This window comes from Jaculus jaculus, chromosome 3 (assembly GCF_020740685.1).
Source record: "Jaculus jaculus isolate mJacJac1 chromosome 3, mJacJac1.mat.Y.cur, whole genome shotgun sequence".
NCBI lineage: Eukaryota > Metazoa > Chordata > Mammalia > Rodentia > Dipodidae > Jaculus > Jaculus jaculus.
The window spans coordinates 170,704,198-170,731,397 of NC_059104.1; the positions used below are offsets into that span (position 1 = coordinate 170,704,198).

General features: G+C 45.2%; 2 protein-coding genes and 1 pseudogene across 5 annotated transcripts in view; 1 reads left to right on the plus strand and 2 right to left on the minus strand.

Annotated features, from left to right (window-relative positions):
• Window positions 1-347: 347 nt before the first annotated feature.
• On the minus strand, window positions 348-19,556 carry Lrrc51 (leucine-rich repeat-containing protein 51). 4 transcript variants are annotated; one of them, XM_045144786.1, is made up of 7 exons: window positions 19,502-19,556; window positions 8,216-8,278; window positions 7,357-7,494; window positions 2,324-2,328; window positions 2,123-2,191; window positions 989-1,137; window positions 348-747 (listed from the first exon to the last, which is right to left on the minus strand). In XM_045144786.1, the coding sequence occupies exons 3-7, from the start codon at window positions 7,436-7,438 to the stop codon at window positions 606-608; spliced, it is 447 nt and encodes a 148-aa protein (XP_045000721.1). In that variant the 5' UTR covers window positions 7,439-7,494; window positions 8,216-8,278; window positions 19,502-19,556; the 3' UTR covers window positions 348-605.
• A 351-nt stretch (window positions 19,557-19,907) lies between these two features.
• The window catches only part of Numa1 (nuclear mitotic apparatus protein 1), an 83,813-nt gene continuing 76,520 nt past the window's right edge, over window positions 19,908-27,200 (plus strand). The window contains exon 1 of the mRNA XM_045146232.1: window positions 19,908-20,031. The gene's annotated coding sequence lies outside the window, so the exon portion shown is untranslated. The remainder of the gene's footprint in view (window positions 20,032-27,200) is intronic.
• Window positions 26,552-27,022, minus strand: LOC101600781 (annotated as a pseudogene).

Consider the following 27,200-nt stretch of genomic DNA (forward strand, 5'->3'; position numbering starts at 1 on the left):
CCAGACTCCTGGATCATTCTTTTTAGCAAATGCTAAAATCTTAAGCAGAATCCCAACGCATAAAAACGCAAGTGAGACAACTCTGACCAGAGAAGAGGATCAGAGCCCATCTTCTAGGTCTAGTATGGAGGCATCTAGGCAGCTCCACTCTGAGGAATTTGGGCTGCACAGTGGTTTATACCTGCAATTCCAGCACTCAGGACATTGAGGTAGGAGGAGTACCACAAGTTCAAGATTACATAGTGGATTCCAGGTCAGCCTGAGCTAGAGCAAGACCATACCTCGAAAAACCAAATGTGTATATATACATACACACATATATAAAATTATAAAAAGTCACTTGAAAGTTATCTATTCCAGCTATTCAAGTTAGGAACAAAAAGGGGCCCAGAAAGGCTAGAAGGTTCTTGTAAACCCAGACTTGGGTTCCAGGCCTCCACTCGTGCCTCAGTGAAATGCCACCAGAGCTGCTGATGGTTGTCACAGGTACAGGGGAGGTTTACGAGCTTCAAGTTTCTTCTAATCTGCTGAACAGCTCAAATCATTTATTGTGAAACCAAGCTGACCATCCTCAAGGTATTGGGACCACGTGGGTCCTGTGAGTCTCAGAGTGCATCGTGCTTGATCCGGGCCTTCTTGGGCCTGATGTTCATGCGTTTCCAGACTTCAGCTGTGGTGCGGTCTGCTTTGGTCACCCCACTGAAGTCGAACGTGGTGATACGGGGCAGGTTGCACAGCACATACTGCCTGTGGGGAAGACTTGGGCTGGGGGGCCACCCCCCAAAACTCCCTCCCTCCACCAGTTGCAGCTGTCTCCCCTGTCTGCAGGTAATAGAGGAGTTTGACTTTGATTTGAGGAGGCTGACAGCAAGAGAGATGCTTAGGTCCTCCAGTCCGCATGTAGCAGAAAAACGGTCTTGAGTGTCTTGTCTCCCCTCCCATTGTCCCTCAGGGGACTTCAGCTAGACCCCAGTGACGGAATACCTACCTGTACCCCTTCTCTTCCTCTATGGGGTTACCATGAAGTGTCAGGCTCCGGAGCCGAGGAAGGACAGCTAACTTACTCACTTCCATCAGGCGATGGATGCTGTTGCCGTGAAGGTAGAGGACACTCAGGTTGAAGAATGTTGTTAGGACCTGTTGAGGAAACCAAAACCCAGGCTGGACAAGACCCTGGATCTCTGCTCAGGATGGACTTGCTGGCAGGGAAAAAAAAGTTTGGAGAACAACTTGGCCTTCTACTCCAACCTTCACAGCCGTACCAGATGACTAAATGACTAATCTGCTTTTATTTATTCATTCATTTTTATTTTTTTCAAGGTGTAGGGTCTTACTTTAGACCAGGCTGACCTGCAACTCACTCTTTAGTCACAGCCTGGCCTCAAACATTGATCCTCCTACCTCTGCCTTCCAAGATTAAAGAGGTGCACCACCACAGTGGGTTTCTTTTATTTATTCATTTATTGTTTATTTTATTTTATTTTATTTTATTTTATTTTATTTTATTTTTTGGTTTTCTGAGGTAGGGTCTCACTCTAGCCCAGGCTGACCTGGAATTCACTATGTAGTCCCAGGGTGGCCATGAACTCACAGCAATCCTCCTACCTCTGCCTCCTGAGTGCTGGGATTAAAGGCCTGCGCCACCACGCCTGGCTTTGCCCTGTTCACTTCTAAGGGCCCTGTTTTGCGGCTGTTTTAATTTAATTTATTTAGGCTAGAAGGCCATGGGGGTGTGGTGCCATGGTCCCCTCAGCCTCCATGGGGAGGGAAAAAAGGGGAGCTTGTTTTTAACGTTGACTTTTTTCTGCTTTTTTTCTTCTACTCCATTTGGAGCCTTGGAGGTTTCAGTCGTCTCCCTCCATTTGGTTCCGTGGACTGACTCGTCTCTGTCTTGATTCTTATGTGTAAATAAAGAAAATGTTATTCAAAAAAAGAAAAGCTTGGGGGGGGGGGTGTACTGAAGAGATGGCTTAGTGGTTAGGGTGCTTGCTTGCAAAGTCAAAGGACCAGGCTCGATTCCCCAGGACCCACATAAACCAGATGCATAGGGTGGCTGGAGGCCCTAGCACATCCATTCTCAGTCTCCCCCTCAAATAAAAAAAGAGCTGGGTGTGGAACTCACAGGGTCAATGGAAGTCAAGTCATTGAAGGACAGGTCGATCCAGGCCAGGTTCTCTGGGTGCTCCAGAAGCTGTGAAACCACCTGGCTGAAGTCTTTCAGGTCATTGAGGACATTGTTGTTGAGCCACAGGGACTGGGTCATTGACTTTCCTGACTTTGAGTGTTTCAGTGGTCGTAGCCCTGTCCTTGGCTCCTCACTTACCAGATCTGTGGGGACAAAGTGAGTGACAAAGCTTGTCATCATTACTTTCTGCCTTGAAGGGGTTAGAAAGACAAGCTGCACAGATGGGCTTGCTGAGCTGTGGCACTGCTCTTGAGTCTAGTGTGACCCTGTTCCATAGGCTCCAGAGATCAGAGTAAATTTGGACTAAGGGGCTGGAGAGATGGCTTGCAGGTAAGGTCCTTGCCTGCAAAGCCTAACAACCCCATTTCAGCTCCCTAGTACCCATGTAAAGCCGGATGCACAAAGTGGCACACATCTCTGGAGTTTGTTTGCAGTGGCTAGAGGCCCTGGAGTGCCTGTTCACTCTCTCACTCCCTCTCCTAGCAAATAAATCACATCAAAAAACAATTTTTTTGGATTAAAGACTAGATAATACCAAAGTGAACTAGGTCAGATGGTCTTGTGTGTATTGTCTTGTGTATATTGGACTGTGTTTTCTGTATACCACTTCTGTGTAGAGTTGGGGTGAGGTAAACCCACTCACATTTTATAGATGGGGAAATGAAAACCACAGTTGTGACTGAACCAAGATGAGAGCAAAAAATGCTGAATTATCCACCGACTTCAGTGGAGCATTGCCCACTGTCCTCCCTCTCCCATTGATGGTGAGCTACAACATGACACATAATAGGCATAAACTGAACAAAACCAGAGTCTCTGCCAGCCCCTATGGACAATATGTAGGAGGAAACATGTTTGTTTCTGGGAGGAGTTCCTGAGGGAAGGATGGAAGTAAAATAGGCAGTATGTGCCAAGCTATGTGATAGTCCATAATCTGGGTGGTATGGAAGAGGTTCGTGAACTCAGAAGTTTCCAAGAGAGGACTGGAGAGGTAGTTTAGTGGTTAAGGCACTTGCCCAAGAAGCCTGAAGATCCATGTTTGACTCCCCAGAACCCCCATAAACTAGATGCACAAGGTGGCACGTGTCTGGAGTTCATTTGCAGTGGCTAAAGGCCCTAGCATGCCCATTCTCTCAATAAATAAAAATAATATTTGAAAGTATTTAAAAAAAAAGCCAGGTGTGATGATGCACACTTTTAATCCCAGCATTCAGGGAGACAGATTTAGGAGGCTCGCTGTGAGTTTGAATCCACCCTGAGATTACATAGCGAATTCCAGATCAGCCTAGGTTAAAATGAGACCCTGCCTTGAAAAAACAAAAAAGTTAATAATCAGGGAAGCAGAGAACCAAGAGAAGAGTTTGACTGCTGAGCCACCTCCCCAGTGCCACTGGAGTTATTTTGACCTGCTTGACCTGGAATTCACTTTGTAGCCCCAGGATGGCCTTGAACTCAAAGCAATCCTACCTCAACCTCACAAGTGCTGGTGTTAAAGACATGTGCATCATGCCCAGCTTTGAGAATGGTTTTAAAGATGCTCAGGGAAGCTGGGCGTGGTAGAGCACGCCTTTAATCCCAGCACTTGGGAGGCAGAGGTAGGAGGATCACCATGAGTTCAAGGCCACCCTGAGACTGCATAGTGAAGGAGTCTGCAGGAGGAGTAAGTTCCAGGAAATAAGGGCTGAACGCTAATGTTTTTTTTCTTTTAATTTATTTTAAAGATTTATTTTTATTTATTTGAGAGAGGGAGAGAGAGAATGGGCGCACCAGGGCCTGTAGCCACTGCAAATGAACTCCAGACTCATGCACCACCATGTGCATCTGGCTTACATGGGACCTGGAAAACCGAACCTAGATTCTTTGGCTGTGCAGGCTTGCGCCTTAAGAGCTAATCCATCTCTCCAGCCTTTTTTTTTTTTTTTTTTTTTTTTTTTAAGTAGGGTTTTACTCTGGCTCAAGCTGACCTGGAATTCACTATTTAATTTCAGGGTGGCCTCGAACTCACAGCGATCCTACCTCTGCCTCCTACGTGCTGAGATTAAAGGCGTGCACCACACACACGGGGCCTGAACACTGATTTGAGCAGCTCAGAAGTGGCTGCACACCTTGGTCAAGGGCCTGGGGACATGGGCCAGATGGGAATGATCTCCAGAGCCAAGGTCAGGAAGTGCAAGCAGGTAGCCTAAGCACTCCTGGCTGCTCAGGAGACACATACACACCCCACCCACCTACCTTTTTCAAACAAGATCCATAAAGAGGAGAATGCTCAGTGAAGACAGTCAGAACTAGTCTCTTAAGTCATTTTCCCACTGCTTCTGAGCCTTCCTTTAACCAGTGTAAAGCTGCCGTTGGGGAAGGAAACACAGCTTTTGCCAAACCTAGCCAGCATGTCTTCATACTCCCGGAGTTCTCTCTGGACACATTACTTCCACCCCAGCTACAACTTCCTCTCCTCTCCAGCTGCACGTCAAGAAGCGTCCACCAGGTGGCTCTCTGACTGAGTTCCAGGTGCGCAAGCAAGACCCACAGTTGAGGCCCGAGGTAGAAGGGTGCCAAACCTGGATACTCTCTGTACATGAGACTCCTAACCTGCCTCTCTCACCAAACCTCCTGAAAACTTGTATTAGATGGTTTAGACGAATAAAAATTAAGGCAACACCGGGTGTGGTGGCGCACGCCTTTAATCCAAGCACTTGGGAGGCAGAGGTAGGAGGATCGCCGTGAGTTCGAGGCCACCCTGAGACTACATAGTGAATTCCAGATCAGTTTGAGCCAGAGTGAGACCCTACCTCTAAAAACAAAAACAAAAAAAATAAATAAACAAAAATTAAGGCAAAAGTAACTCCATGTGGGACTGGCGAAATGGCACTTGCTTGCAAAAAGCCCGCTGGCCTGGGTTCAATTCCCCAGCCACCTACGTAAAGCCAGACCCAAAAAGTGGCCCAAGCATCTGGTGTGCTGTTTGCAGTGGCAAGAGGCCCTGGCACACCCATATATGCAATTATTTTTCTTTATTTTTTTTTTATTTGAAAGAGAGAAAAAGAGGCAGAGAGAGAGAGAGAGGATGGGCATGCCAGGGCCTTTAGCTCCTGCAAATGAATTCCAGACACATGTGCTCCCTTGTGCACATGTGTGACACTGTGTACTTGCTTCAATGTACATCTGGCTTATGTGGCCTCGAACTCACGACGATCCTCCTACCTCTGCCTCCTGAGTGCTGGGATTAAAGGTGTGTGCTGCCCCACCTGGCTCCTCTTTTTTTTTTTAATTTATTCATTTATTATTATTTTGTTGTTTGTTTTTTTGAGGTAGGGTTTTTAGCCCAGGCTGACCTGAAATTCACTATGGCGTCTGAGGTGGCCTCAAACTCATGGCGATCCTCCTATCTCTGCCTCCCAAGTGCTGGTAGTAAAGGAGTGTGCTGCCCCACCTGGCTCCTCTTTTTTTTTTTTTTTAATTATTTTTATTTAATTATTTATTTGGCAGAGAAAGAGAGAACGAGAGAATGGGTGTGCCAGGGCCTCCAGCCACTGCAGATGAACTCCAGACGTGTATGCCCCCCTGTACATCTGTCTAACGTGGGTCCTGGGGAATCAAGCCTGGGTCCTTTGGCTTTGCAGACAAATGCATTAACCTCTAAGCCCCTCTTTTTTTTTTTTTTTTTTTTTAAGGCAGTGTTGCAGTCAGGTTTGCATTGCTAGCAGAAAAAAACCCCACCAAGAGCAGTTTGTGGAGAAAAAAAAAAAGGTTTACTTTGGCTTACAGACTCAAGGGGAAGCTCCATGATGGCAGAGGAAAATGATGGCATGAGCAGAAGGTGGACATCACCTCCTGGTCAACATCAGGTGGACAACAGCAGGAGAGTATGTCAAACCCTGGTAAGAGGAAGCTGGCTAGATTACCCATAAGCCTGCCCCCAACAATACACTGCCTTTAAGAAGCTTTAAATCCCAAATTGCCATTAGCTGGGGACCTAGCATTCAGAACACCTAACTGCTCATGTTTGAAGACCCAAAATTGTAAAATGGTAATGAGTATGGGCAATTGCTTGAACTTGCAGGGGGGGGATACTTTGGTGTGGCTGGAATGAAAAGAAGAAACTTGTCAAGAAAATAAGCTGGCTGGGTGTGGTGGTGCATGCATTCGAAAAGCAGAGGTAGGAGGATCACCGTGAGTTCAAGACTACCCTGAGAATACAGAGTGAATTCTAGGTCAGTATGGACTAGAGTGAAACCCTCCATTAAAAAAAAAAAGGAAAGAGAAAAAGAAAAATTAAACTGAGGAGCTGGGCATGGTGGCACACACTTTTTAATCCCAGCACTTGGGAGGCAGAGGTAGGAGGATCACTGTAAGTTCAAGGACACCCTGAGACTACATAGTGAATTCCAGGTCAGCCAGGGTTAGAGTGAAACCCTACATTGAAAAACCAAAAATAAATAAATAAAACAGGCTGGAAAGATTGCTTAGTGGTTAAGGCATTTGCCTTTGAAACCCAAGGACCCAGGTTCAATTCCCCAGTACTCTTATAATCCAGATGCACAAGAGGGTGCACACGCCTGGAGTCCCTTTGCAGGGCTAGAGGCCCTAGTGTGCCCATTCTCTCTATCTGCCTCTTTCTCTCTCAAAATGAATAAATAAAATAAAAAAATTAAAATGGAAGCATGCCAGTTTGTTGCTAATTATACCTCTCATGTTTCACCAGCGATCAGAACAGGATATGTTCCCAACAGAAGAGACAGAGTTAGGCCTACTCTGTGAAACCCCGCAGTAACCCGTCTTGTTCTCAATGGTTTTCTCCTCTTTTCAGGTATAGGCAAGAGAACAGAACCACTAGCTGATAGATCAGTTTCCCAGTTGTCTTCATAATTACAGTGCTATAGCCTAGTTTCCTTTGAAAAGGCCCTGGTTCCTTTCAGATTTCCATTTCACAAGCAAGCAAATAACAACAAACTCAGGGCTGCAGGTGTAACACCTGCCCAACACGTGTGAGGCCTTCAGCTTGTTCCCCAGCACTGTGAAGTTCACAACAAAAAAATCCCCTCCGCCCCACACAGACAACAAGGATATGGGAACAATCTGGTTAGGCTTTAAAATAGAAGATTGGAGTTTTTCCCTAGGGACCACACTGGGCTTGTTGCCATGGTAAACTGAGTGTCACTCTGTGGGCTGACCTTGGATCACGTGGATGCTTCTGAAGGAGTAATCAAGAGGAGGCTCCTGCACCCAAGTGTTCATGTAGTCCGGATTGCTCATAATTCAGGCCATCATCCTTCAGGTGCAAGCAGGAGCCTGGGGAGTCTGGCTTCAGCCTGGGAGGATGGAGAAGAATGGGTGTTCTAGGTTCAGAACCATCTACCCCCAGATCTCTCCACAGCCTTCCACCCTCACACCTCTAGCTGCCTGGCTGCATTTCCACGGCAAGATGTTAGTCCTTGCACGCGTAGAATACTACTTCTCAGAGCACCTTCACACCCTTACAACTCATCTGATCGTTAGAGCACCCATTTCTTTGTTGTTTTTGTTGAGACAGAGTCTCACTTTGGAGCTCAGGCTAACCTGGAACTCAGGATCTGCCTGTCTCAGCCTCCTGTGTGTTGACATAAGGGACACACATGCCATCAGACCTGGCTACAGCACCCATTTCTATTTTCCACATGAAGAAACCGAGACCCAAAGGGTAAAGGACTTGCCCAAAGTTAAGCCGAGTCAGTTATGGACAGCAATCATAGTCTCCTGAATGCTACTCTGACAGCTTTTCTGGTCCTTCACAGTAGTCACCATGGAGACTGTCTTGGGGCCACAGGGTGACATCAGCTGGGCTATTTTATTGCTTAATAAACACTTAAAGGCCTGCACTGAATCTGGTTGTTTGGGGACTATTCACTGTCTGACCCAACTAGGGATTTGCTGCCTTCTTGGCTCATCTTGTCCATCAGCCCCATTACCTTTCCATCCAAAAACCCTTCTGTCAGTCACATCCTGAATGTAACAACATGTAGAAAACAGAAAACCAGAGTCTACCTCACTCACCTGTCACTCATGCCTGAAGCTCCACCATCAGGGATTCATTCCTTTGGGTTCAGGGGTTGTTCCCTGTTAAAATGGAAGCATCCCCAAGAGGGGTGAACACAAAGTTATCAGTCACTTGCAATATAGTATGAACTGGCTTATCAGATCCTTTCCAATATGTTACGTAAAATGAAGCTGAGAACTTTCCTGAAGACTGGAAAGAGCTGAGGGCTGAAACATACTTTACCAAGGGTTGCATGTGTGTGAACCATGTCCCAGTTAACCTTCACAATCCACCCTCTGTTGTTACCTCCTCCACCTTATTCACCTGCTTTCCAGTAACAACACATTCATGAAGCAGGATGATGTACAGAACAGTGCTGTCCTACAGATAATGCAAGTCACAAGTGTAAGCCTCATATTATTATTTTTTTTATTATTTATTTATTTATTTTGTTTGTTTTTCGAGGTAGGGTCTCAGTCTAGCCCAGGCTGACCTGGAATTCACTATGGCGTCTAAGGGTGGCCTCAGACTCATGGCAATCCTCCAACCTCTGCCTCCCAAGTGCTGGGATTAAAGGCATGCACCACCACACCCAGCTAGCCTTATATTATTTTAACTTATTTGCGTGCATGTGTGTTTGTGTGTAGATGTGTCCAGCAGAGACTTTTGCCACTGCAAATGAACACCAGATGCTTGCACCATTGTGTAAGGCTTTACAGGGTGGGTTGTGAATTGAATCCAGGCAGGTACACTTTGCAAGTCAAGCACATTTAACCACTGAGCCATCTTCCTCATTCCCTCACATATAAATTTTAAAAAAATTTTTTTTTTTTTTGAAGTGGGGTTTTGCTGTAGCCCAGACTGACCTGGAATTCACTATGAAGTCTCAGACTGGCCTCAAACTCCTGGTGATCCTCCTATCTCAGCCTCCTGAATGCTGGGATTAAAGGTGTGCCACATATACATTTTTTGAGATATGTAATTAAGAGTTTTTAGGGTGGCTGGAGAAATGGCTCAGCAGTTAAAGGAACTCGCTTGCAAACCCTGATGGTCTGGGTTTGATTCCCCATTACTCATGTAGAGCAAGATACACATGGTGGTGCATGCATCTGGAGTTTGTTTGTAGTGGTAGGAGACCCTAATATGCCCATCCTCCCTCTCTCCCTTTGTTGGTCCCTCTCAATAATTCTGTTTTTGTTTTTCCAGGTAAGGTTTCATTCCAGGCTGACCTGGAATTCACTATGTCGTCTCAGGGTGGCCTTGAATACAGCGATCTTCCTACTTCTGCCTCCCAAGTGCTGGGATTAAAGGTGTGTGCCACTACACCCAGCTTTATTTTATTTATTATTATTACTTGGGGGGGGTCAAGGAAGGGTCTCACACTAGCCCAGGCTGACCTGAAATTCACTATGTAGTCTCAGGCTGGCCTCAAACTTATGACAAACCTCTTACTTCTGCCTCCCGAGTGATGGGATTAAAGGCATGTGCCACCATGTCTGGCTTTATATACATACATACATACATATATACATATATATATATATATATATATGTATATATATTTATTTGAGAGTGAAAGAGGAAGGCAGACACACACACACAGAGAGAGAGAGAGAGAGAGAGAGAGAGAGAGAGGGAGGGAGGGAGAAAATGGGCACACTAGGACCTCTAGCTACTGCAAATGAACTCCAGAACTGCATTGCCTACAGATGGCTTACATGGGTACTGGGGAATTGAACCTGGCTCCCTAGGCTTTGCAGGCAAGTACCTTAACTACTAAACCATTACTCCACCTTGAGACTATTGTTTTTTGAGAGCAAGAACTTCCCTTTCTATCCCTCTAAACTCTATAAAAAGTTAGGGCACGGGCTGAAAAGATAGCTTAACAATTAAAGGTGGTTACTTGCAAAGCCTTATGCTTTTTTCGATTTCCAGTACCTATGTACAGCAGGATGCACAAAGTGCACATGTCTGGAGTTCATTTGCAGTGGCAGGAGGCCCTGGTGAGCCCATTTCCTACCTACCTCTTTAAGACTCTCTCTCTGAAATAAAAAAATTAAATCTGGGGCATGGCCACACGTGCCTGTAACCCCAGCACAGATGGAGACAAAACACAAAAGGAACGATGGGACTTGCTGGTCAGCCAGTCTAGCCAAAACATGATGAGCTCCATGTACAGTGAGAGAAATAAGGCAAGGAGGAAATAAGAGGACACCAAGGGTCCTCCTCTGAGCTCTACATGCATAGGCTTGGGTGAACAGTTTAACATCTGCGTGCAGGCACACAACACACACCAAAAAGGGGGGGGGGCACCTGGAACTGACAATGACAGTGATAAAGATCACTCAGACAATACAGTAGGGGTCTCAATGCCCTAAGCAACTGGTTGGTTTTCTCAGACATGGTGGATTAATTTAAACTGTTACTTTGTTTTAGAAAAACAAAGTCTAAGCCTGCGTGGTGGCGCACACCTTTAATCCCAGAACTTGGGAAACAGAGGTAGGACAATCGCCGTGAGTTTGAGGTCACCCCGAGACTACATAGTGAATTCCAGGTCAGCCTGGGGTAAAGTGAGACCCTACCTTGGGGGAAAAAAAAGTCTATAGACAGTAAAAAGCAAGACAAAAAAAAAAAAAAAAAAAAAAAAAAAAAACAGGTAATTTTTTTCTTTCCTTTTTTCCTATAGTGCTGGTACTGACTTTTGCACATGCACATGCAAGGCAAGTACTGTTATGGAGCTAAATCCTTAACCCTCACAATCTCTTGCAGAACGAGAGAAACCTAGCTTAGACAGAAGCCCATCTTATTTTACTAACTATAAGTCTGAGGGCTTTAGTCTACTTTGTCCTCAAAGTACATCCAAGGTTGGAACCCCAATTCTGCATCATTGAATGTCATGGATTTTAGCTTAAAATATAAGTCAGGTGTTTACTGTCACTCTTCTTTGTAGCCGAAAGTAAGTTCCTAAGAGATGATGTTTTTGTGTCGCACCAGTGCAGTTCCTAAACAAGTTAGGACTAAGAAAACGTATGCATTTGCTTGTTGGAAAGAGATGGTAGCCTTCTTCACCTCAACACAAGTCCAGGCTATGAATTAGATTTGGGTCTGATTATCATACGAAGATCCTGACTTACAACAGGCATCCAGGGAATGTTTGTGAATGAAGGAGAAACTGCCCAATACAAGGATTTCCGTTTGGGAGTTAAAGCTGAGCTGACTTCCAGGTTCAGCTGTTTCATTCTACACTTCACTCACAGTGAGATATCAATTTGATTCTGTAAACATTTGTCGAGTCCCTGCTGTCCTGTGCCTGACCAAGAGGAATGGAGTCAAAATACAAATGATAGAGCCCTGTCATGAACTCAAAGACCTGCTGGGCTTCTATTGTTCGTGGCAAATCAGCTTGTAGCCAGTTCCAAGTAACAGCTGCCTGCTCAGTCACATGTTCATGCTTCCACACTGCTAAGCCATTTCTCCGGCCCTATTTATTTATTTATTTGAGAGACAGACAGAAAGTATAAGTATGGGCACCCCTGGGCTTCCTGCCACTACAAACAAACTCCAGATGCTTGCCCACTTTGTTCACCTGGCATTACATGGGTACTGGGGAAGTGAACCTAGGCTATCAACCTCTGCAAGCAACCACCTTTAACCTCTCAGCCATCTCTCCAGTTCCCAAACTTATTTATTTATTTGGATTTTCAAAGTAGGGTCTCACTCTGTTCCAGGCTGATCTGGAATTCACTATGGAGTCTCAGGGTGGCCTCAAACTCACTGTGATCCTCCTACCTCTGCCTCCCGCATGCTGGGATTAAAGGCATGCGCCACCACGCCCTGCCCCCAAATTTATTTTTTGAGACAGAGTCTCTCAGTGAATTTTTTGTTTCTTTGTTTTTCAAGGTAGGGTCTCTAGCCCAGGCTAACCTGGAACTCACTATGGAGTTTCAGGGTGGTCTTGAACTCACGGCGATCCACCTACCTTTGCCTCTTGGGTGCTGGGATTAAAGGTGTGCACCACGCCCGGCTTCTCTCAGTGAATTTAGTGCTCACTAATTCAGATAGACCAGACAGCCAGTGAGCCCAGGGATTTCCTGCCTTTTCTACCTCTCTAGCACTGTATTACCAGCTCACCCCACCACACCCAGAAGCCAGTACTCAGGTACTTATGCTTGTGCATACAGCAAGCACTTTACCAATTAAGTCATCTTTCCAGCCTCTTTTCTTTTTCTTTTTCTTTCCTTGCCCCTTGTGTGTGTGCGTGCGCACATTTTTACTGGGATTGAACTCAGGAATTTACGCATACCAGGCAAATACTCTTACCAACTGAGCTCTATCCTCAGCCCTCAGTATTATTTATTATCTACTTTTTCCTTAAAGAAAGAAAGCAACAGTTTGATTCTTCTTAAAAATTTTTTAAAAATACTTTATTTTTCTTTATTTGAGAGAGAAATAGGCAGGGAGAGAGAGAATGGGCATGCCAAGATCTCTAGCCAAACTCAAACTGCATGAGCCCCCTTGTGCATCTGGCTTATGAGGGTCCTGGGGAATTGAATCTGGGTCCTTTGGCTTTGCATGCAAGTGCCTTAACCACTAAGCGATTTCTCCAGTCCTATTTATTATCTACTTTTGTGTCTCCCTGTAAACTTAAGGGCAGGTACAAGAAGTCAGACTTCTACTTTCATGATTACTCCACACTGAGCTTGGCAAAGACTGGGTATTAATGGACTGATGGATAAATGGTGATGTCAAGGTGTCGCACAGAGGGCCTGACTTCTTAGGAGAACTGACAAAGCCCAGAAGTGGTCTTGCTCACTCTTGTGGCTGCTGTTTTGACTCATGGCTGTGAGACTAATCCCAACACCTTCTCTCACCAGTCCACTTGACCAAGCAGAGTTAGGGTCATATTTACTTGACTTAGAATTGGAATTTCTGCCAGGCATGGTGGCATATACCTTTAATCCCAGCATTTGAGAGGCAGAAGTAAGAGGATCGCCATGAGTTCAAGGCCACTATGAAATATCTTTGACTTTTTCTTTTTTTTTTTTTTTTTTTTTGCGGTAGGGTTTCACTCTAGCCCAGGCTGACTGGAACTCACTCTGTAGTCCCAGGCTGGCCTCAAATTCACAGTGATTATCCTATTTCAGCCTCCTGAGTGCTAAGACTAAAGGTGGGCACCACCATGCCTGGTTCCCTTTAACTGTACACGTTAACAGGATAGCTGAAATCAAGTCAAACAGCATAGAAAAGTACAAGTAGAATAAAATTCTTAACTCCATGAAGTCTGGAGCCATAACCTCTTAGAATGCATATGTATGATCTATACACACACATATATCTTATGCATCTGGCTTACATGGGTTCTGGAGAGTTGAATCTGGGTTCTTTGGGTTTGAAGGCAAGCACCTTAACCACTAAACCATCTCTCCAGCCCCCACAAATATATGTTTATTTATTATTTTTTATTAACAACTTCCATGATTATAAACAATATCCCAACATCCACCCTCGCACTTTCCCCTTTGAAAGTCCTTTCTCTATCATATCCCCTCTTCCTCTCAATCAGTCTCTCTTTTATTTTGATGTCATGATCTTTTCCTCCTATTATGATGGTCTTGTGTAGGTAGTGTCAGGCACTGTGAGGTCATGGATATCTAGGCCATTTACACATATATATCTTAATAGTCACTATATTTATTTATTTATTTGCAAGCACAGAGAAAGAGAGGAAGAGAATGGGCACACCAGGGCCTCCAGCCACTGCAAACGAACTCCAAATATATGTGTCACTTTATGTATCTGGCTTTATTTGGGTACTAGAAAACTGAACCCAGGTCCTCAGGCTTTGTAGGCAAGTGCCTTAATCGCTAAGGTATTTTTCCAGCCCACACACATATTTTATTTATTAGAGAGAGAGAGAGAGAGAGAGAGAGAGAGAGAGAGAGAGAGGGAGAATGGGTGCACCAGGGCCTCCAGCCACTGCAGATGAACTCCAGACGACATGCACCACCTTGGGTAGGTTCTGGAGAATCGAACCTGTGTCCTTAGGCTTCTCAGGTAAGTGCCTTAACCACTAAGCCATCTACCTCAAGCTATATATGTATGTATGTATGTGTATATATATATATATATATATATACACACACACACACACACACACACACACATATACACACACATTGTTGTGGAGGACATCCTTGAACTTTTGATCTTCTTGCCTTAGACTCTTGAGTGTTGGGATTATGGATAGGAGCCACCATGTCCAGTTTCTCTTAACCTTAATAGTTGCAGAGTATTCCACAGTATGCATCATATTTTAACATTATTCATTTGCTTAACTAATACCAGACTGACAGATTTTTTTTCCAATTAAGAGAAATTACTAATTGAATTTTATTTCTTGCTAGTTTATTTCTGTCTTCTCTCAAGCAGGTTGCAACAAGAGGAACTGGGTATTAATCAGGTGAGGAGAGTTGGTAGATCAGCATCCTAGCTTAAAGAGGATTTCTTTTTAATGGGTTGCGGGTGGAAGAAAAATCAAAGAATGTTATGAAAAATCTGTTATGATGTTGGACCTGGTGGTGGTGGTGCATGCCTTTAATCCCAGCACTTGGTTGGCTGAGGTAGGAGGATGGCTATGAGTTCAAGGCCAGCCTGGACTAGAAGAAAACCCTCTAAAAAACAAAACAAATAAACAATCTAGCCAGTCGTGGTGGCACACGCCTTTTGTCCCAGCACTTAGGAGGCAGAGGTAGAAGGACTGCCATGTGTTCAAGGCCAGCCTGAGACTACATAGTGAATTCCAGGTCAGCTTGGGCTAGAATGAGACCCTACCTTAAAAAAAAAAAAAAAAAAAAACAAAAGAAAGCGGGGGGGGGGGGTGCCGCAGAGATGGCTTAGTGTTTAAGGTACTTGCCTACAAGGCCAAAGGATCCAGGTTCAAGTTCCCAGGACCCACATAAGCCAGATACATAAGGTAGCATATGAATCTGGAGTTTGTATGTAGTGGCTGGATGTCCTGCCACTCCCATTCTCTCTCTCTCCCTCTTTCTGCCTCTTTCTCTCTCTCAAATAAATAAATTTAAAAAAAAAGAAAGAAAAAGAAAAGTCTGCTATGTAATCTAATATATTCTGGATTATTATATGCTCAGGTACATATAAAAATCAAAGGAAAAAAGTCAAAGGAAGTCCAAGAATATACCTGATTCCTACTTTCTAATTCCATCTCAATTCTCACTGTATTTTGCAGTCCAGCCAAATCTAGGAACTCAGGTAAGTTCCTGCATTTGCCCCTGGGCCTCTGAAAGGGTTTCTCCTTCCAGCTCTCTACTTGGAAAGCACTTTCTCCCTCCCTTTTCCTTGTTAATTTACTTCAAGACTCATCTTAGGTTTCAACTTTTTTGAGAAACCTACCTTTATCCCCAAATCTGGATGTGAAACTCTGCATCTTGGCTCCCATAATAGCCTATACTTATTTCCATGATAGCCCTTAGAACACTGTAATTATCTGCTTGCTGTCTATATGACCACACATCCCACCAGGGCAGGAACCACATTTTTCTCATAGTTGCATGTCATAGTGATGGCAAGTAGCAGGTACTTAATAACCGAGTGACACAACTGAATAATATGCCAAAGAGGACATGTGGCTGCTTTAATGAGAGATCTGACTTGGTTATCCTAAAGGATAAAACAGGGGAAAAGTACAAGATGGAGGCTAGGAAGAATGCTCAGTGGTTAAAGGTGTTTGTAAAGTCTGTCAGCCCAGGATTAAAGTCCCCACCACCCATGCAAAGCCTGATGCAAAGTGGTTAAGGTGCTTAAGGACTCATGTTCAGCTCTCTAGGTCCCACATAAGCCAGATGCATTACGACACAAGCACAGAATATTCCACATGGACACAAGGGGGTGCACATGTCTGAAGTTTGACTGCAGTGGCTTGAGGCCCTAGCACACCAATTCTCATTCTCCCATTAAAAAAAAAAAACGCCAGGTGTGGTGGCGCATGCCTCTAATCCCAGCACTTGGGAGGCAGAGGTAGGAGGATTGCCTGTGAGTTCAAGGCCACCCTGAGACTACATAGTGGATTCCAATTCCAGGTTAGCCTGGTCTAGAGTGAGACCCTACCTTGAAAATAAAAAGGATAACAACAGGAGGCAAGGATGAACATTATAATTATTCCAGAGCTTGAGTTGGTGCTTGGTCAACACCTGAGTGCTTAGCTTGCATGAGGCTCCGGGTTCAATTCCCCAAAAGAAATGCATTGCAGGTGGAAGTAACAGTTATGAGTAAAGGCCAAGGTTTCATGATGGTGTTTTGTGAGAGTAGGAACTTGGGAAAATTTGAAGATTTTAGAGAAAATGCTATAAACTAGAGTGGAAAAAAGGGGGAGGTGTACTTAGACTTTAGGAAAGGGAGGTGGGCAGCAGCCACTCTGAGATGATGCTATATTCTAAGAACAACAAGCAGCCAAGGCCGATAAGGAGAGTGACAAGGTCAGATGTGCTCGTGGAAGAAGTACTCTGGTTTTAGTATGCACAACGGCTGGGTGCGAAGGCAGGTGGGATGGGATGATAGCTAGGACTGGATGGAAGTTATCTACACTTGGGGGCTGGAGAGATGGCCTAGTGGTTAAAGTGCTTGCCTGGGAAGTCTAAAGACCCAGGTTTGATTCCCCAGTACCCATGTGAGCTAGATGCATAGGGCAGCACATGCATTTGGAGTTGGTGTGCAGTGGCTGGAGGCCCTGATCCGCCCATTCTCTATCTGCCTTTCTCTCTCTCTCTCATAAATAAATAAATAAGTAAATAAATAAATAAAAGGATTTAGGGCTGGGGGGATGGCTCAGAGGGCAAAGGAGCTTTCCTACAAAGTCTCAAGGCAGGGGTTCGTTTCTTCAGATTCCACATAAAACCAGATGCATGAAGTGGTATATGTGTCTGAAATTCATTTGCAGGACAAAAACCCTGGCACTCCCATGCTTTCTGTGTCTCACAAATAAACAGAAATATTACAAAAAAGATTTAAGTATTATGAGTGGTAGGACTTTATGAGAAATAGAAGAAGTATTAAGGGTGACTCTTGGGCTTTTGGCTTGTATATATTGTGGGAACACCTGATGAGATCCAGGTATAGAGGAGAGCATTGGTTTGCACAGAGAAATGTTGAATTTGGGTTGTCTCTGAGATATCTGGAAGGAGATGTGGAGGACATACTGGCTATACAAATCTGGAGCTTAGCAATGAGGCTGGAGACGCACAGATGGCAAGTGAAGGTGTGGGTGTGGATGAACACCAAGAAAGGAATGGGGTAAGGTGGGGAGCAGAGGAGTAAGCCTGGAAGAACTTTAACCTCATAAATGGATCAAACAGGGCCAGCTAATCCTGGCAGCTTCAGCACTCAAACATAGTCAGCTCAACTATGTTCTGTTTAGTTACAATAAGTTTGAGTCCATTGTCTTCAGTCTCTCTAGTTTCCTTTCCCCACTGAAGATTGCAGGCCCAGGTTGGCCTGGACTAGAGCAAGACCCTACCGTAAAAATCAAAAACGGGTCCTGGAGAGATGGCTTAGTGGCTAAGGCACTTGCCTGCAAAGTCTAAGGACCCAGGGTTCAATTCCCCAGGATCCATGTAAGCCAGATGCACAAGGTGGTGCATGCATCTGGAGTTCATTTGTAGTGGCTGGAGATACTCCCATTCTCTTACTCTCTCTCAAATAAATAAATAAATAAACAGAAATTTTAAAAAATTTTTTAAAAAGCAAAACACAGGGCTGGAAGGATGGCTTAGCAGTTAAGGCATTTGCCTACAAAGCCAAAGGACCTAGGTACAGTTCTCCAGGACCCACACTAGCCATATGCACAAGGGAGCGCACATGCATCAGGAGTTCGTTTGCAGTGGCTGGAGGCCCTGGGGCACCTATTCATCTCCTCCGCCCTCTTTCTCTCTCAAGTTAATAAATAAATAAAAATTGAAACAAATAACAAAAAATAAATACAGTCGTGGTAGCATATGTCTTTAATCCTAGCACTCAGGAGGCAGAGGTAAGAGGTTTGCAGGGAGTTTGAGACCACCATGAGACTACATAGTGAATTCCAGGTCAGCCTGAGCTAGAGCAAGACTCTACCTTGAAAAACCAAGAAGAAAAGAGAATTTCAGGGAAGGTTTTGAAACTCAAGTTGTAGTGGAAGCAATCCAACCTAAAGAAGTCTAAACTATATTCAATAGGTTCAAAGTAAAGAGAGGAGGCTAGAACTTGAAGAACTTCTGCCTCTGTCATTGACCTCATGTGTGGTCTTGGGCAAGTCATTATTCCTCTTTGGGTTTCAGTTTTCCAATTAGTGAAATGGGGATAAATATCCTTGACTCAAAGCTGCTATGAGTAGAAAGAGAGGCTGTGAAAGAAGTGGTTAAGTTCCTGAATGCACACAAGGCCTGCCACAAGGATTGTAAAAGAAATGAAGTTCTGGGCTGGAGGAACAGCTTAGCGGTTAAGGCGTTTGCCTGCAAAGTCAAAGGACCCCAGTTCGATTCCCCAGGACCCCATGTTAGCCAGATGCACAAGGGGGCGCACATGTCTGGAGTTTATTTTCATCGGCCATTCTCTCTCCCTCTTTCACTGTCAAGTAAATAAATAAAAATTTGTATTTGGAACTGAGAAAAAAAAAAAAAAAAAGAAATGAAGTTCTAACTACAGAGCTTTCAGAAGCAGACCGAGGCTGGGATGGAGGGAGAAAAGCTAATTCGTGGAAGGTACCTTTCTGTGTGAATGGCAGGAACCTGCTGACCCCCTGAAAAGGGTCTTCTTGTTTAGAAGAATAAAGACAGGGGCCCTTCAAGCCTCATGGTATTTCTAACATCTCTATCGTTAGGAACCATGATTTAAAATCATGTTATTCCCGTGTCCTGAAGAGGGTCTCCGTTCCTCAAAGGAAACCCAACCCCACGTCTGGGGACGTTTCCCAGGGTGTCTGGGGACTTGAGGCACGCTATTGCAGGGTGGGGGTGGAATCATACTTGCGATGGGGGGTGTGGGTAAGCACCCCAAAATATGTATGGACGTATAGCTCAGCGCCCTTCCTCCACTTTTGTCCACCCCCACTTCCCCGAGGTTATCTCTTCAGTGTTGTTCACTGTCAAAGAGGATGAAAGTTAGGAAGAGGTCTCGGTCCCCCACTAGGAAAGTTCTTAAGTGTTTCTGTGGGGCCCTTCCCCTCTCACAGAGCTCCGGCATTCAAAACTGGGCTTCTGGTTTTCCCGCCCAACTCACCCGCATCCGCTTCCCCTCCAGCCTCCGCGTCCCCCTACCTTAGGTTGACTCCGCACAGCTCCATGGCAACCGCGTTCGTCATCAAGCTCTAGCCGGCGCCTTCCGCGCCTTCGCAATGCCTACTGGGACTTGTAGTTTTCCGGGGAGGGGAGAGGCGGGGGAGCCGAGGCCGCGGGCGTCGCTGGGATTTGTAGTTCTCTTTGCCCTCAAGGTCGGGCCGTGGTCCGGAAGTAGCGTTTTTCCTTCCCAGTGGCCTTTGCATTTCCTTTTCCCGGGTCTTCCAGGGTAGCCCCGCGGACGACAACCGACCGAGGCCAATGAGAGGACGGCGAGAGGGGGCGGGACCATAGTTTAAACTAATTGTATTGCTACGGTGCGGTCCAGGGAGGGGCCGCGTGGCGGAGCGGGAACGCACGGCCAGGTAACCGGCGCGGGCCCGCGGCTGGCGTGCGACCTGGGGTCCCCGCAGGGGATGGATGCTCAGGCCTAAAAGGGGTGCTGCAGGGCTCGGTGCGAGAGAGCGGAAGGCCTCCTTCGTCACGGAACGTGAAAGAGTTCACTGCTGGGGGTAAGATTTGCCGAGACCCGAACGTCCGAGGGGGAGGGTCTGTTTGGGGGCGTGCCCCAGGGATGCGAACTCCCCCCCCCCCCCCACGCACCAGGACGGCGGCGGGTGCTGGCGGGGCAGGGTAGTGCCATGCAGAAAGCAGTGTGTCTGTGAGGTCCATTATTAAACAGTCCCGGCAAGTAAGCGTTTTCTGAGCACCTACTGCGTTTCTGCTGAACGATCTTTTGTAAGGATCGCCTTTAAATTTTTCCTAATGAGCTTGTGAATGCTTTGTTATAAGTGGGGTTTATAATGTTCAACTGGGCCAGGGTTGCACCGTTAGTATGAGGTTTGCTGTGCTTGGGGATTTTGAAAGCTGAGCATAAATGAGGGGAGGAGTCTGGGCTTCTCGTCCAGGACCAATTTATTTCGAGTCTCATTTTACTTGTGCGGAACAACGATCTTTGCTTTGCTTCCTGGGTTGTTAGAGTGAATGAAATCTGTTTCGTACCTTGGGGAATTTAAGACTCCAAGTGGTATGACTGTGTGAAGGTTGTAGTGGGGACAGTGTGTATCTGGGTGTCTGCTGCCTTCTCTGGGTAACTCTCTTGCTTAGCTCTGAGGTAGCACTTGTCATCTGGGATTTATTAGAGGATCTTTGCATGTTTGTGTGCCCTTCTAGACCATCTTCTACATAGTGACAGTTTGTTATTGTTACTGTATCCTGATGACTACTCAAGATTTGAGCATGTCATATTCCTTAATGTATTCCTTGGAATGATGTTTTCTTTAATTGAAAGGAGTTAGGAGACCAGCTTTCTCATTTTCGTTTAATTTTTTTGTTTTTCAAGGTAGGGTCTCACTATAGTCCAGACTGACCTGGAATTCACCATGTAGTCTCAGGCTGGCCTCGAACTCATTGAGATCCTCCTCCCGCTGCCTCCTGAGTGCTAGGATTAAAGACATGCACCACCATGCCCAGCTTCATTTAATTTTTAATTTATTTTTGTTTTTTTCATGGTAGGGTCTCACTAGCCCAGGCTGACCTGAAACTCAATATTCCCAGGCTGGCCTCGAACTCACAGCAATCCTACTGAGTTCTGGGATTAAAGGTGTGCACCACCACACCTGGCTCCTCATTTGATTTTTTAAAAAATTTTTTTATTAACAACTTCCATGGTTATAAAATATACCCCATGGTGATACTCTCCCTCCCCTCATTTGATTTTTGTTTGTTTGTTTTTTCAAGGTAGGGTTTCACTCTAGCCTAGGTTGACCTGGAATTCACTATGGAGTCTCAGGGTGGCCTTGAATTTATGGTGATCCTCCTACCTCTGCCTCCTGAGTGCTGGGATTAAAGGTGTGCACCATCATGCCTGGCTTGATTTTTTTTTTTTTTTTCCCCCCAAATGTATTTACTTGAGAGAGAGAGCACGAGTGAGTATGGGCACACCAGGGCCTCTTGCTGCTGCAAAGAAACCAGACACATACAGCATTTTGTGCATCTGGGTTTATGAGCCATCTCCTCAGCTTTATATTTATTTATTTATTTATTTATTTATTTATTTATTTATTTTTCCCCCAAAGTATGTTCTCACTGTAGCCCAGGTAGAACTGGAACTCATTCTGTGGTTCCAAGCTGACTTTGAACTCACAGTGATGCTCCAGCCTCTGCATCCTGAATGCTGGGATTAATGGTGTGTGTCACCACATTAGTTTAATTATTACTGTTGTTACTTTGTATTTTTATGAGTGGTAGGAGAGAGAGAATTGGTGTGCCAGGGCCTCCAGCCACTGCAATCAAACTCCAGATGCATGTGCGACCTTGTGTGCTTGTGTTACCTTGTGTGTCTGGCTTATGTGGGATCTGGAGAGTTGAACCTGGGTCCTTAGGCTTTGCAGTCAAGCACCTTAACTACTGAGCCATCTCTCCAGCCCCTCTCTCTGCTCTTAAATAAATAAAAATAATAGATTAAAAAAAGAAATAAAAAGAAACCTTTCTACCTAGAACATTCCTTTTTACTTGTGTAATATGAAAGTGGGAAGAATGCCTTGAATGAAGACTTGAATTCTAGAACTGTTAGGATGGGTTCAGATGTCTCAACAGAGCTGATCGGGAACTGTTGACAGCAGTGTCTAATTGATAAAAACAGCAGAACCAAAAAAATAAGCAGGAGGTCATTTAATTCAGCCACTTAACCCAGTGAATACTAAACATATCAAAAAGTGTTTGGGACTGGAGAAATGGGTCAGTGATTAAGGTGCTTGCCTGCAAAGCTAACGACCCAGGTTCAATCCCCCAGTACCCACAGAAAGCCAGATGCTCAAAGTAGCTCATGCATCTGGAGTTCATTTGCAGCAGCTGGAGGCCCAGGTGTGCCCATTCTCTCTTTCTGTCCTTGCAAATAAATAAATAAATATTTTTTTAAAAAAAGGTATTCAGGCTAAGGGACTGGGAAGAGGGTACTTAAAGGTGCTTGCCTACAAAGTCTGTTGGCCTGGGTTCAATTCCCCAGTACCCATGTAAAGCTATATGCACAAAGTTCACATGCAGATGTGATTAGTTTTCAGTGGCAAGAGGTTCTGGTGTGCCCATTCTCTCTCTTTATGCTCACTTGGATTGTTTAGCTGATTATTAGACTTCAGTTATTATCTTTTTAAAAAATTTCTGTCTGGAGAGATGGCTTACGGCGTTTGCCTGCAAAGCTAAAGGATTCTGGTTCGACTCTCCATGACCCACATAAGCCAGATGCACAAGGGGGCACATGCATCTGGAGTTCATTTGCAGTGGCTGGAGGTCCTGGTCCTTTGGCTTCGTTGGCAAGCGCCTTAACTGGTAAGCTATCTCTCTAGCCTGGCTTTCGTTTTTTTTCTGTTAGTATTTTTTTTCAAGTCAGGGTCTCACACTAGTCTAAGCACACCTGGAACTCACTATATAGTTCCAAGGTGGCCTCGAATTCAAGGCAGTCCTCTTACCTCTGCTTCCCAAGTTGTTGGGGTTAAAGGTGGGCATCTCCACGCACTTAGCAATTTGAAAATGTAATTGCAGGCTTAACTCCAGATGCGTGTGCCAGTTTGTGGATCTGGCTTTATGTGGATATTAGGGAATCAAACTCTGATCGTTAGGCTGAGCCATCTCTCTAGACTTCTGAGGTTTGTTTCATTTTGTTCTTTGAGGTAGGGTCTTGTGGTAGCCCAGGCTGACCTGGAATTCACTATGTAGTCTCAGGGTAGCCTTTGAACTCAGGGCGATCCTACCACCTCTGCCTTCCGAGTGCTGGGATTAAAGGCATGCACCACCATGTTCAGCTTCTTTTTTCTTTTATTTTTTTATTTGCAAGCCGAGAGATAGAAGACACAGACAGAAAGAGATGGAGGGAGGGAGAAAAGTGAGGAAGGGGGTGGGAGAGAGAATGAGAAGGGGCCTCTAGCTGCTGCACATGAACTCCAAATACATGTACCACTTTGTGCAACTGGCTTAACTTGGGTGCTAGGGAATTGAACCTGAGTTGTTAGGTTTTGTAGGCAAGTGCCTTAACTGCTGAGCCATCTCTCCACCCCCCCCCCCTTTTTAATGTATATATTTTTGAGGTAGTGTCTCACTCTAGTCCAGGCTGACCTGGTGCGGTTTGATTCAGACGTTCCCCCATAAACTTAGGTGTTCTGGATGCTAGGTTCCCCAGATGATGGCAATTGGAAAGTAAAGCCTCCTGGAGGTGGTGTATTGTTGGGGGTGGGCTTATGGGTGTTATAGCCAGTTTTCCCATGCCAGTGTTTGGCAGTCTACCCTGTTGCTATTGCCCACCCTCTGCTCATGCCATCGTTTTCTCCTGCCATCATGGAGCTTCCTCCCAAGTCTGTAAGCCAAATAAACCTCTTTTTCCCTACAAGCTGCTTTTGGTTGGGTGATTTCTGCCAGCAATGTGAACCTGACTGCAGTAGTAATGTTGGTACCACGGGGTGGTGTCATTTGCTACTAGACACCTGACTTTGGCCTTTTGGAGTTGATTTTCAAAAGGAATGTGGAAGGATTTGAAACCTTGGCCTAAGAGACACCTTGCAGTACTGTAAGAATAGGTGCACCAGGGCCTTTCAGCTGCTGTGAATGGAACTCCAGATGCGTGCAGCCCCTGTACATACGCATGTACAACATTGCATGCTCATGTCACTGTGCATCTGGCTGTGTGGGACTTGGAGATTCGAACATGTGTTCCTCCGAGTTGCAGGCAAGTGCCTTAATGGCTAAGCCATTTGTCCAGCCCCAGGGAGTATCTTTTGACTATTACTTCAATATTGGGGAAGGAGCTACTTAGAAAGGGCAGTATCTTGGCTGTCATTGAGGGGGTGGAGAAATGTGAGATTAAGGGGAGGCTGTTACCTCAATAGAGGGGCCCCGTGGCAGAAGTAATTAACTGGTGGCTGTAGAAGGGAAAGAGGTCATTATCGCACAGCAGGCTTCTAGACTGAGGCCCCTGTTGGCCGCTGTGTCATGTGGCCTGCCCTTCTTGTCCTGTTAAGTTTCTTTGAAGTTAGTGCCGGAAATGCCAGTGATTCAGCCTTGCAGATTTCTTCTGCCTTGTTGCAGCTGAGGACCGGTCTATCTGGTAAGGGGGAAAGACTGCGTGTATTTCAGGCACACTTATCTGACCACTTGAGTGTCTTCTTATGACTTGCCAGAGATCTTGTTATGCTGACTGCCAAGGTTTTGGTGCCCATTGCAAGTTGGATGCAATGTTACCTCAGCCCTTGCTCCTTGTGTGGGCAGCAGCTGCATTGTGCCTGCTGAGTGAGCATTTGTTGGGCCTGTGCTTGTGTGATGACCTTGGTGAGATGTGAGGAATTAGTAGGTTGATATATGATTTTTTTTTTTTTTTTTTTTTTTGATTCCTGCAGTGGGACAGTGTGAGCTTTGGACAGACCTCTTCTCTCTAAGAGTTCCTGCTGTAACTCTCATGAACAGTAGAGAAGTGAGCTCTGCCCAGTTGTTAACCTCTAGAGCTCAGCTTTCTTAGGCAGCAAGTGAATACCTCAGAGTACCTCTCCTCTGACAAAGTCGAGAATATCTGGAAGTACATGATGCAGCATTTCCCTCCCTCAGCTTTTTTTTTTTTTTAAGGTACGGGTTTGCTCTAGTCCAGGCTGACCTGGATTTCACTATATTCTCAGGGTGGCCTTGAACTCATGGTGATCCTCTTACCTATGCCTCCCGAGTGCTGGGACTAAAGGTGTGCACCACCACACCTGGCTTTTTTTTTTTTTTTTTTGACGATTTCCTCTAGTTCTAGGCTGGGCTCAAACTCACAGCAGTTCTCCTACCTCTTCCTCCTGAGTGCTGGGCACGACTGTTTTTTTCTTTTGAAAAACATACTTTATTTTTTTTGAGGTAGGCTCAACAGACTGATCTTTGGTTTTCTGAGGTAGGGTCCCTAATCAGGCTGACCTGGAATTCACTGTGTAGTCTTAGGGTGGCCTTGAACTCTTCCTACCTCTGCCTCCCAAATGCTGGGATTAAAGGTATGCGCCACCACACGCAATCCTCTCCTTTTGTTTCATATATGGAATAAAGGTCTTTTTTGTTTTCAAACCGTAAATAATTCAAAGAACTCTAAGGCAGAGCAAAGAGAAGACAGACTTTTCTTTTCTTCTTCTTTTTAATTAGTTAATTTATTTATTTGAGAGCGACAGACAGAGAGAGAAAGAGGCAGATAGAGATAGAGAATGGGTGCGCCAGGGCCTGTAGCCACTGCAAATGAACTCCAGATGTGTGTGTCCCCTTGTGCATCTGGCTAATGTGGGTCCTGGGGAGTCCAGCCTCGAACTGGGGTCCTTAGACTTCACAGGCAAGTGCTTAACCTCTAAGCCATCTCTTCAGCCCTAAAGGTCTTTTTTAATTGTTGTTATGAATCAAACATAGTCTCAGTCCATAAAAGCCTTAAAATTTAATAGCCACAAGAGCTTGGAAGGTAATAAACTCAAAGGTTTCTGATGTTTTCCAGTCTTCCATCAAACAACTCAATAACGTGTGTATGTGTATACATACACCACATACATACATATGGACTCCTTTTTAAAAAAAATATTTATTTGTGTGTGTGAGAGAGAGGCAGGTAGAGAATGGGCACGTCAGGACCCTCAGATGCTACAAATGAACTTCAGGCACATGCGCCACCTTGTGCATCTGGACCCTGGGTTCTTTAGCTTTGTAGGCAGTTGCCTTAACTGCTAAGCCATCTCTCCAGCCCTCCTTTTTTTTTTTTTTTTTTTGACATCAACAAAGCAGAATTTAAGTTTGTTTATTTATATATTTGAGAGAGAGACTGAGGAAGAGGCAGAGGGAAAGAATGGGCGCAACAGGGCTTCTAGCCACTGCAATTGAACTCCAGACACATGCGTCGCCTTGTGCATCTGGCTTTTGTGGGTCCTGGGGAATCCCTTAGGCTCCACAGGCAAGTGCCTTAAACACTAATCTGTTTCCCCAGCCCAGCATCTAAGTTTTTATTCATGTGAATTGTTAAAAACATCCATACCAGTGTGACTGGGGCTAGGGGGCGGGTAGCAGGACAGGGGAAAGAATCCTGCTGTGTTGATAACAAAGCTCCAGGTTTATTCCATCATGTATCTCATAGTCCCCCAGAGAAACATGGTCCTTAAACCAGGACTGGAAGGATGGCTTAGCAGTTAAGGCATTTGCCTGCAAAGCCAAAGGACCCAGGTTCGATTCCCAGGACCCACGTTAGATGCACAAGGGGGTTCATGCATCTGGAGTTCCTTTGCAGTGGCTGGAGGCTCTGGCATGTCCATACCCCGCCCCCCCTCCCCACTTCCTCTTTCCCTGTCAAATAAGTAAATAAATAAATATATTTAAAAAATGGTGTACCACTTCTTAAGAACCATCTTGTTCCAGTGGGTGCCAGTTTGGGGCACGATCGGTCTTAAGGTCCCCGATGATGTTATTGGTGTTGCATTTCTCGCAGATTTTCTTTCCCAGACGATCGCAAACAACCTCGATCATTCTGACTGGAGCGCGAATCTCCTCAAAACTGCCAATGCCCATATATCCAAAGGACTCATCTCATTTCTTTAGAAGTACATGCTCAACCATGTTTATTGCTGCTCAATTTATAATAGCTGGGAAATGGAACCAGCCTAGATGTCCCTCAACAGATGAGTGGATAATGAAGATGTGGCAC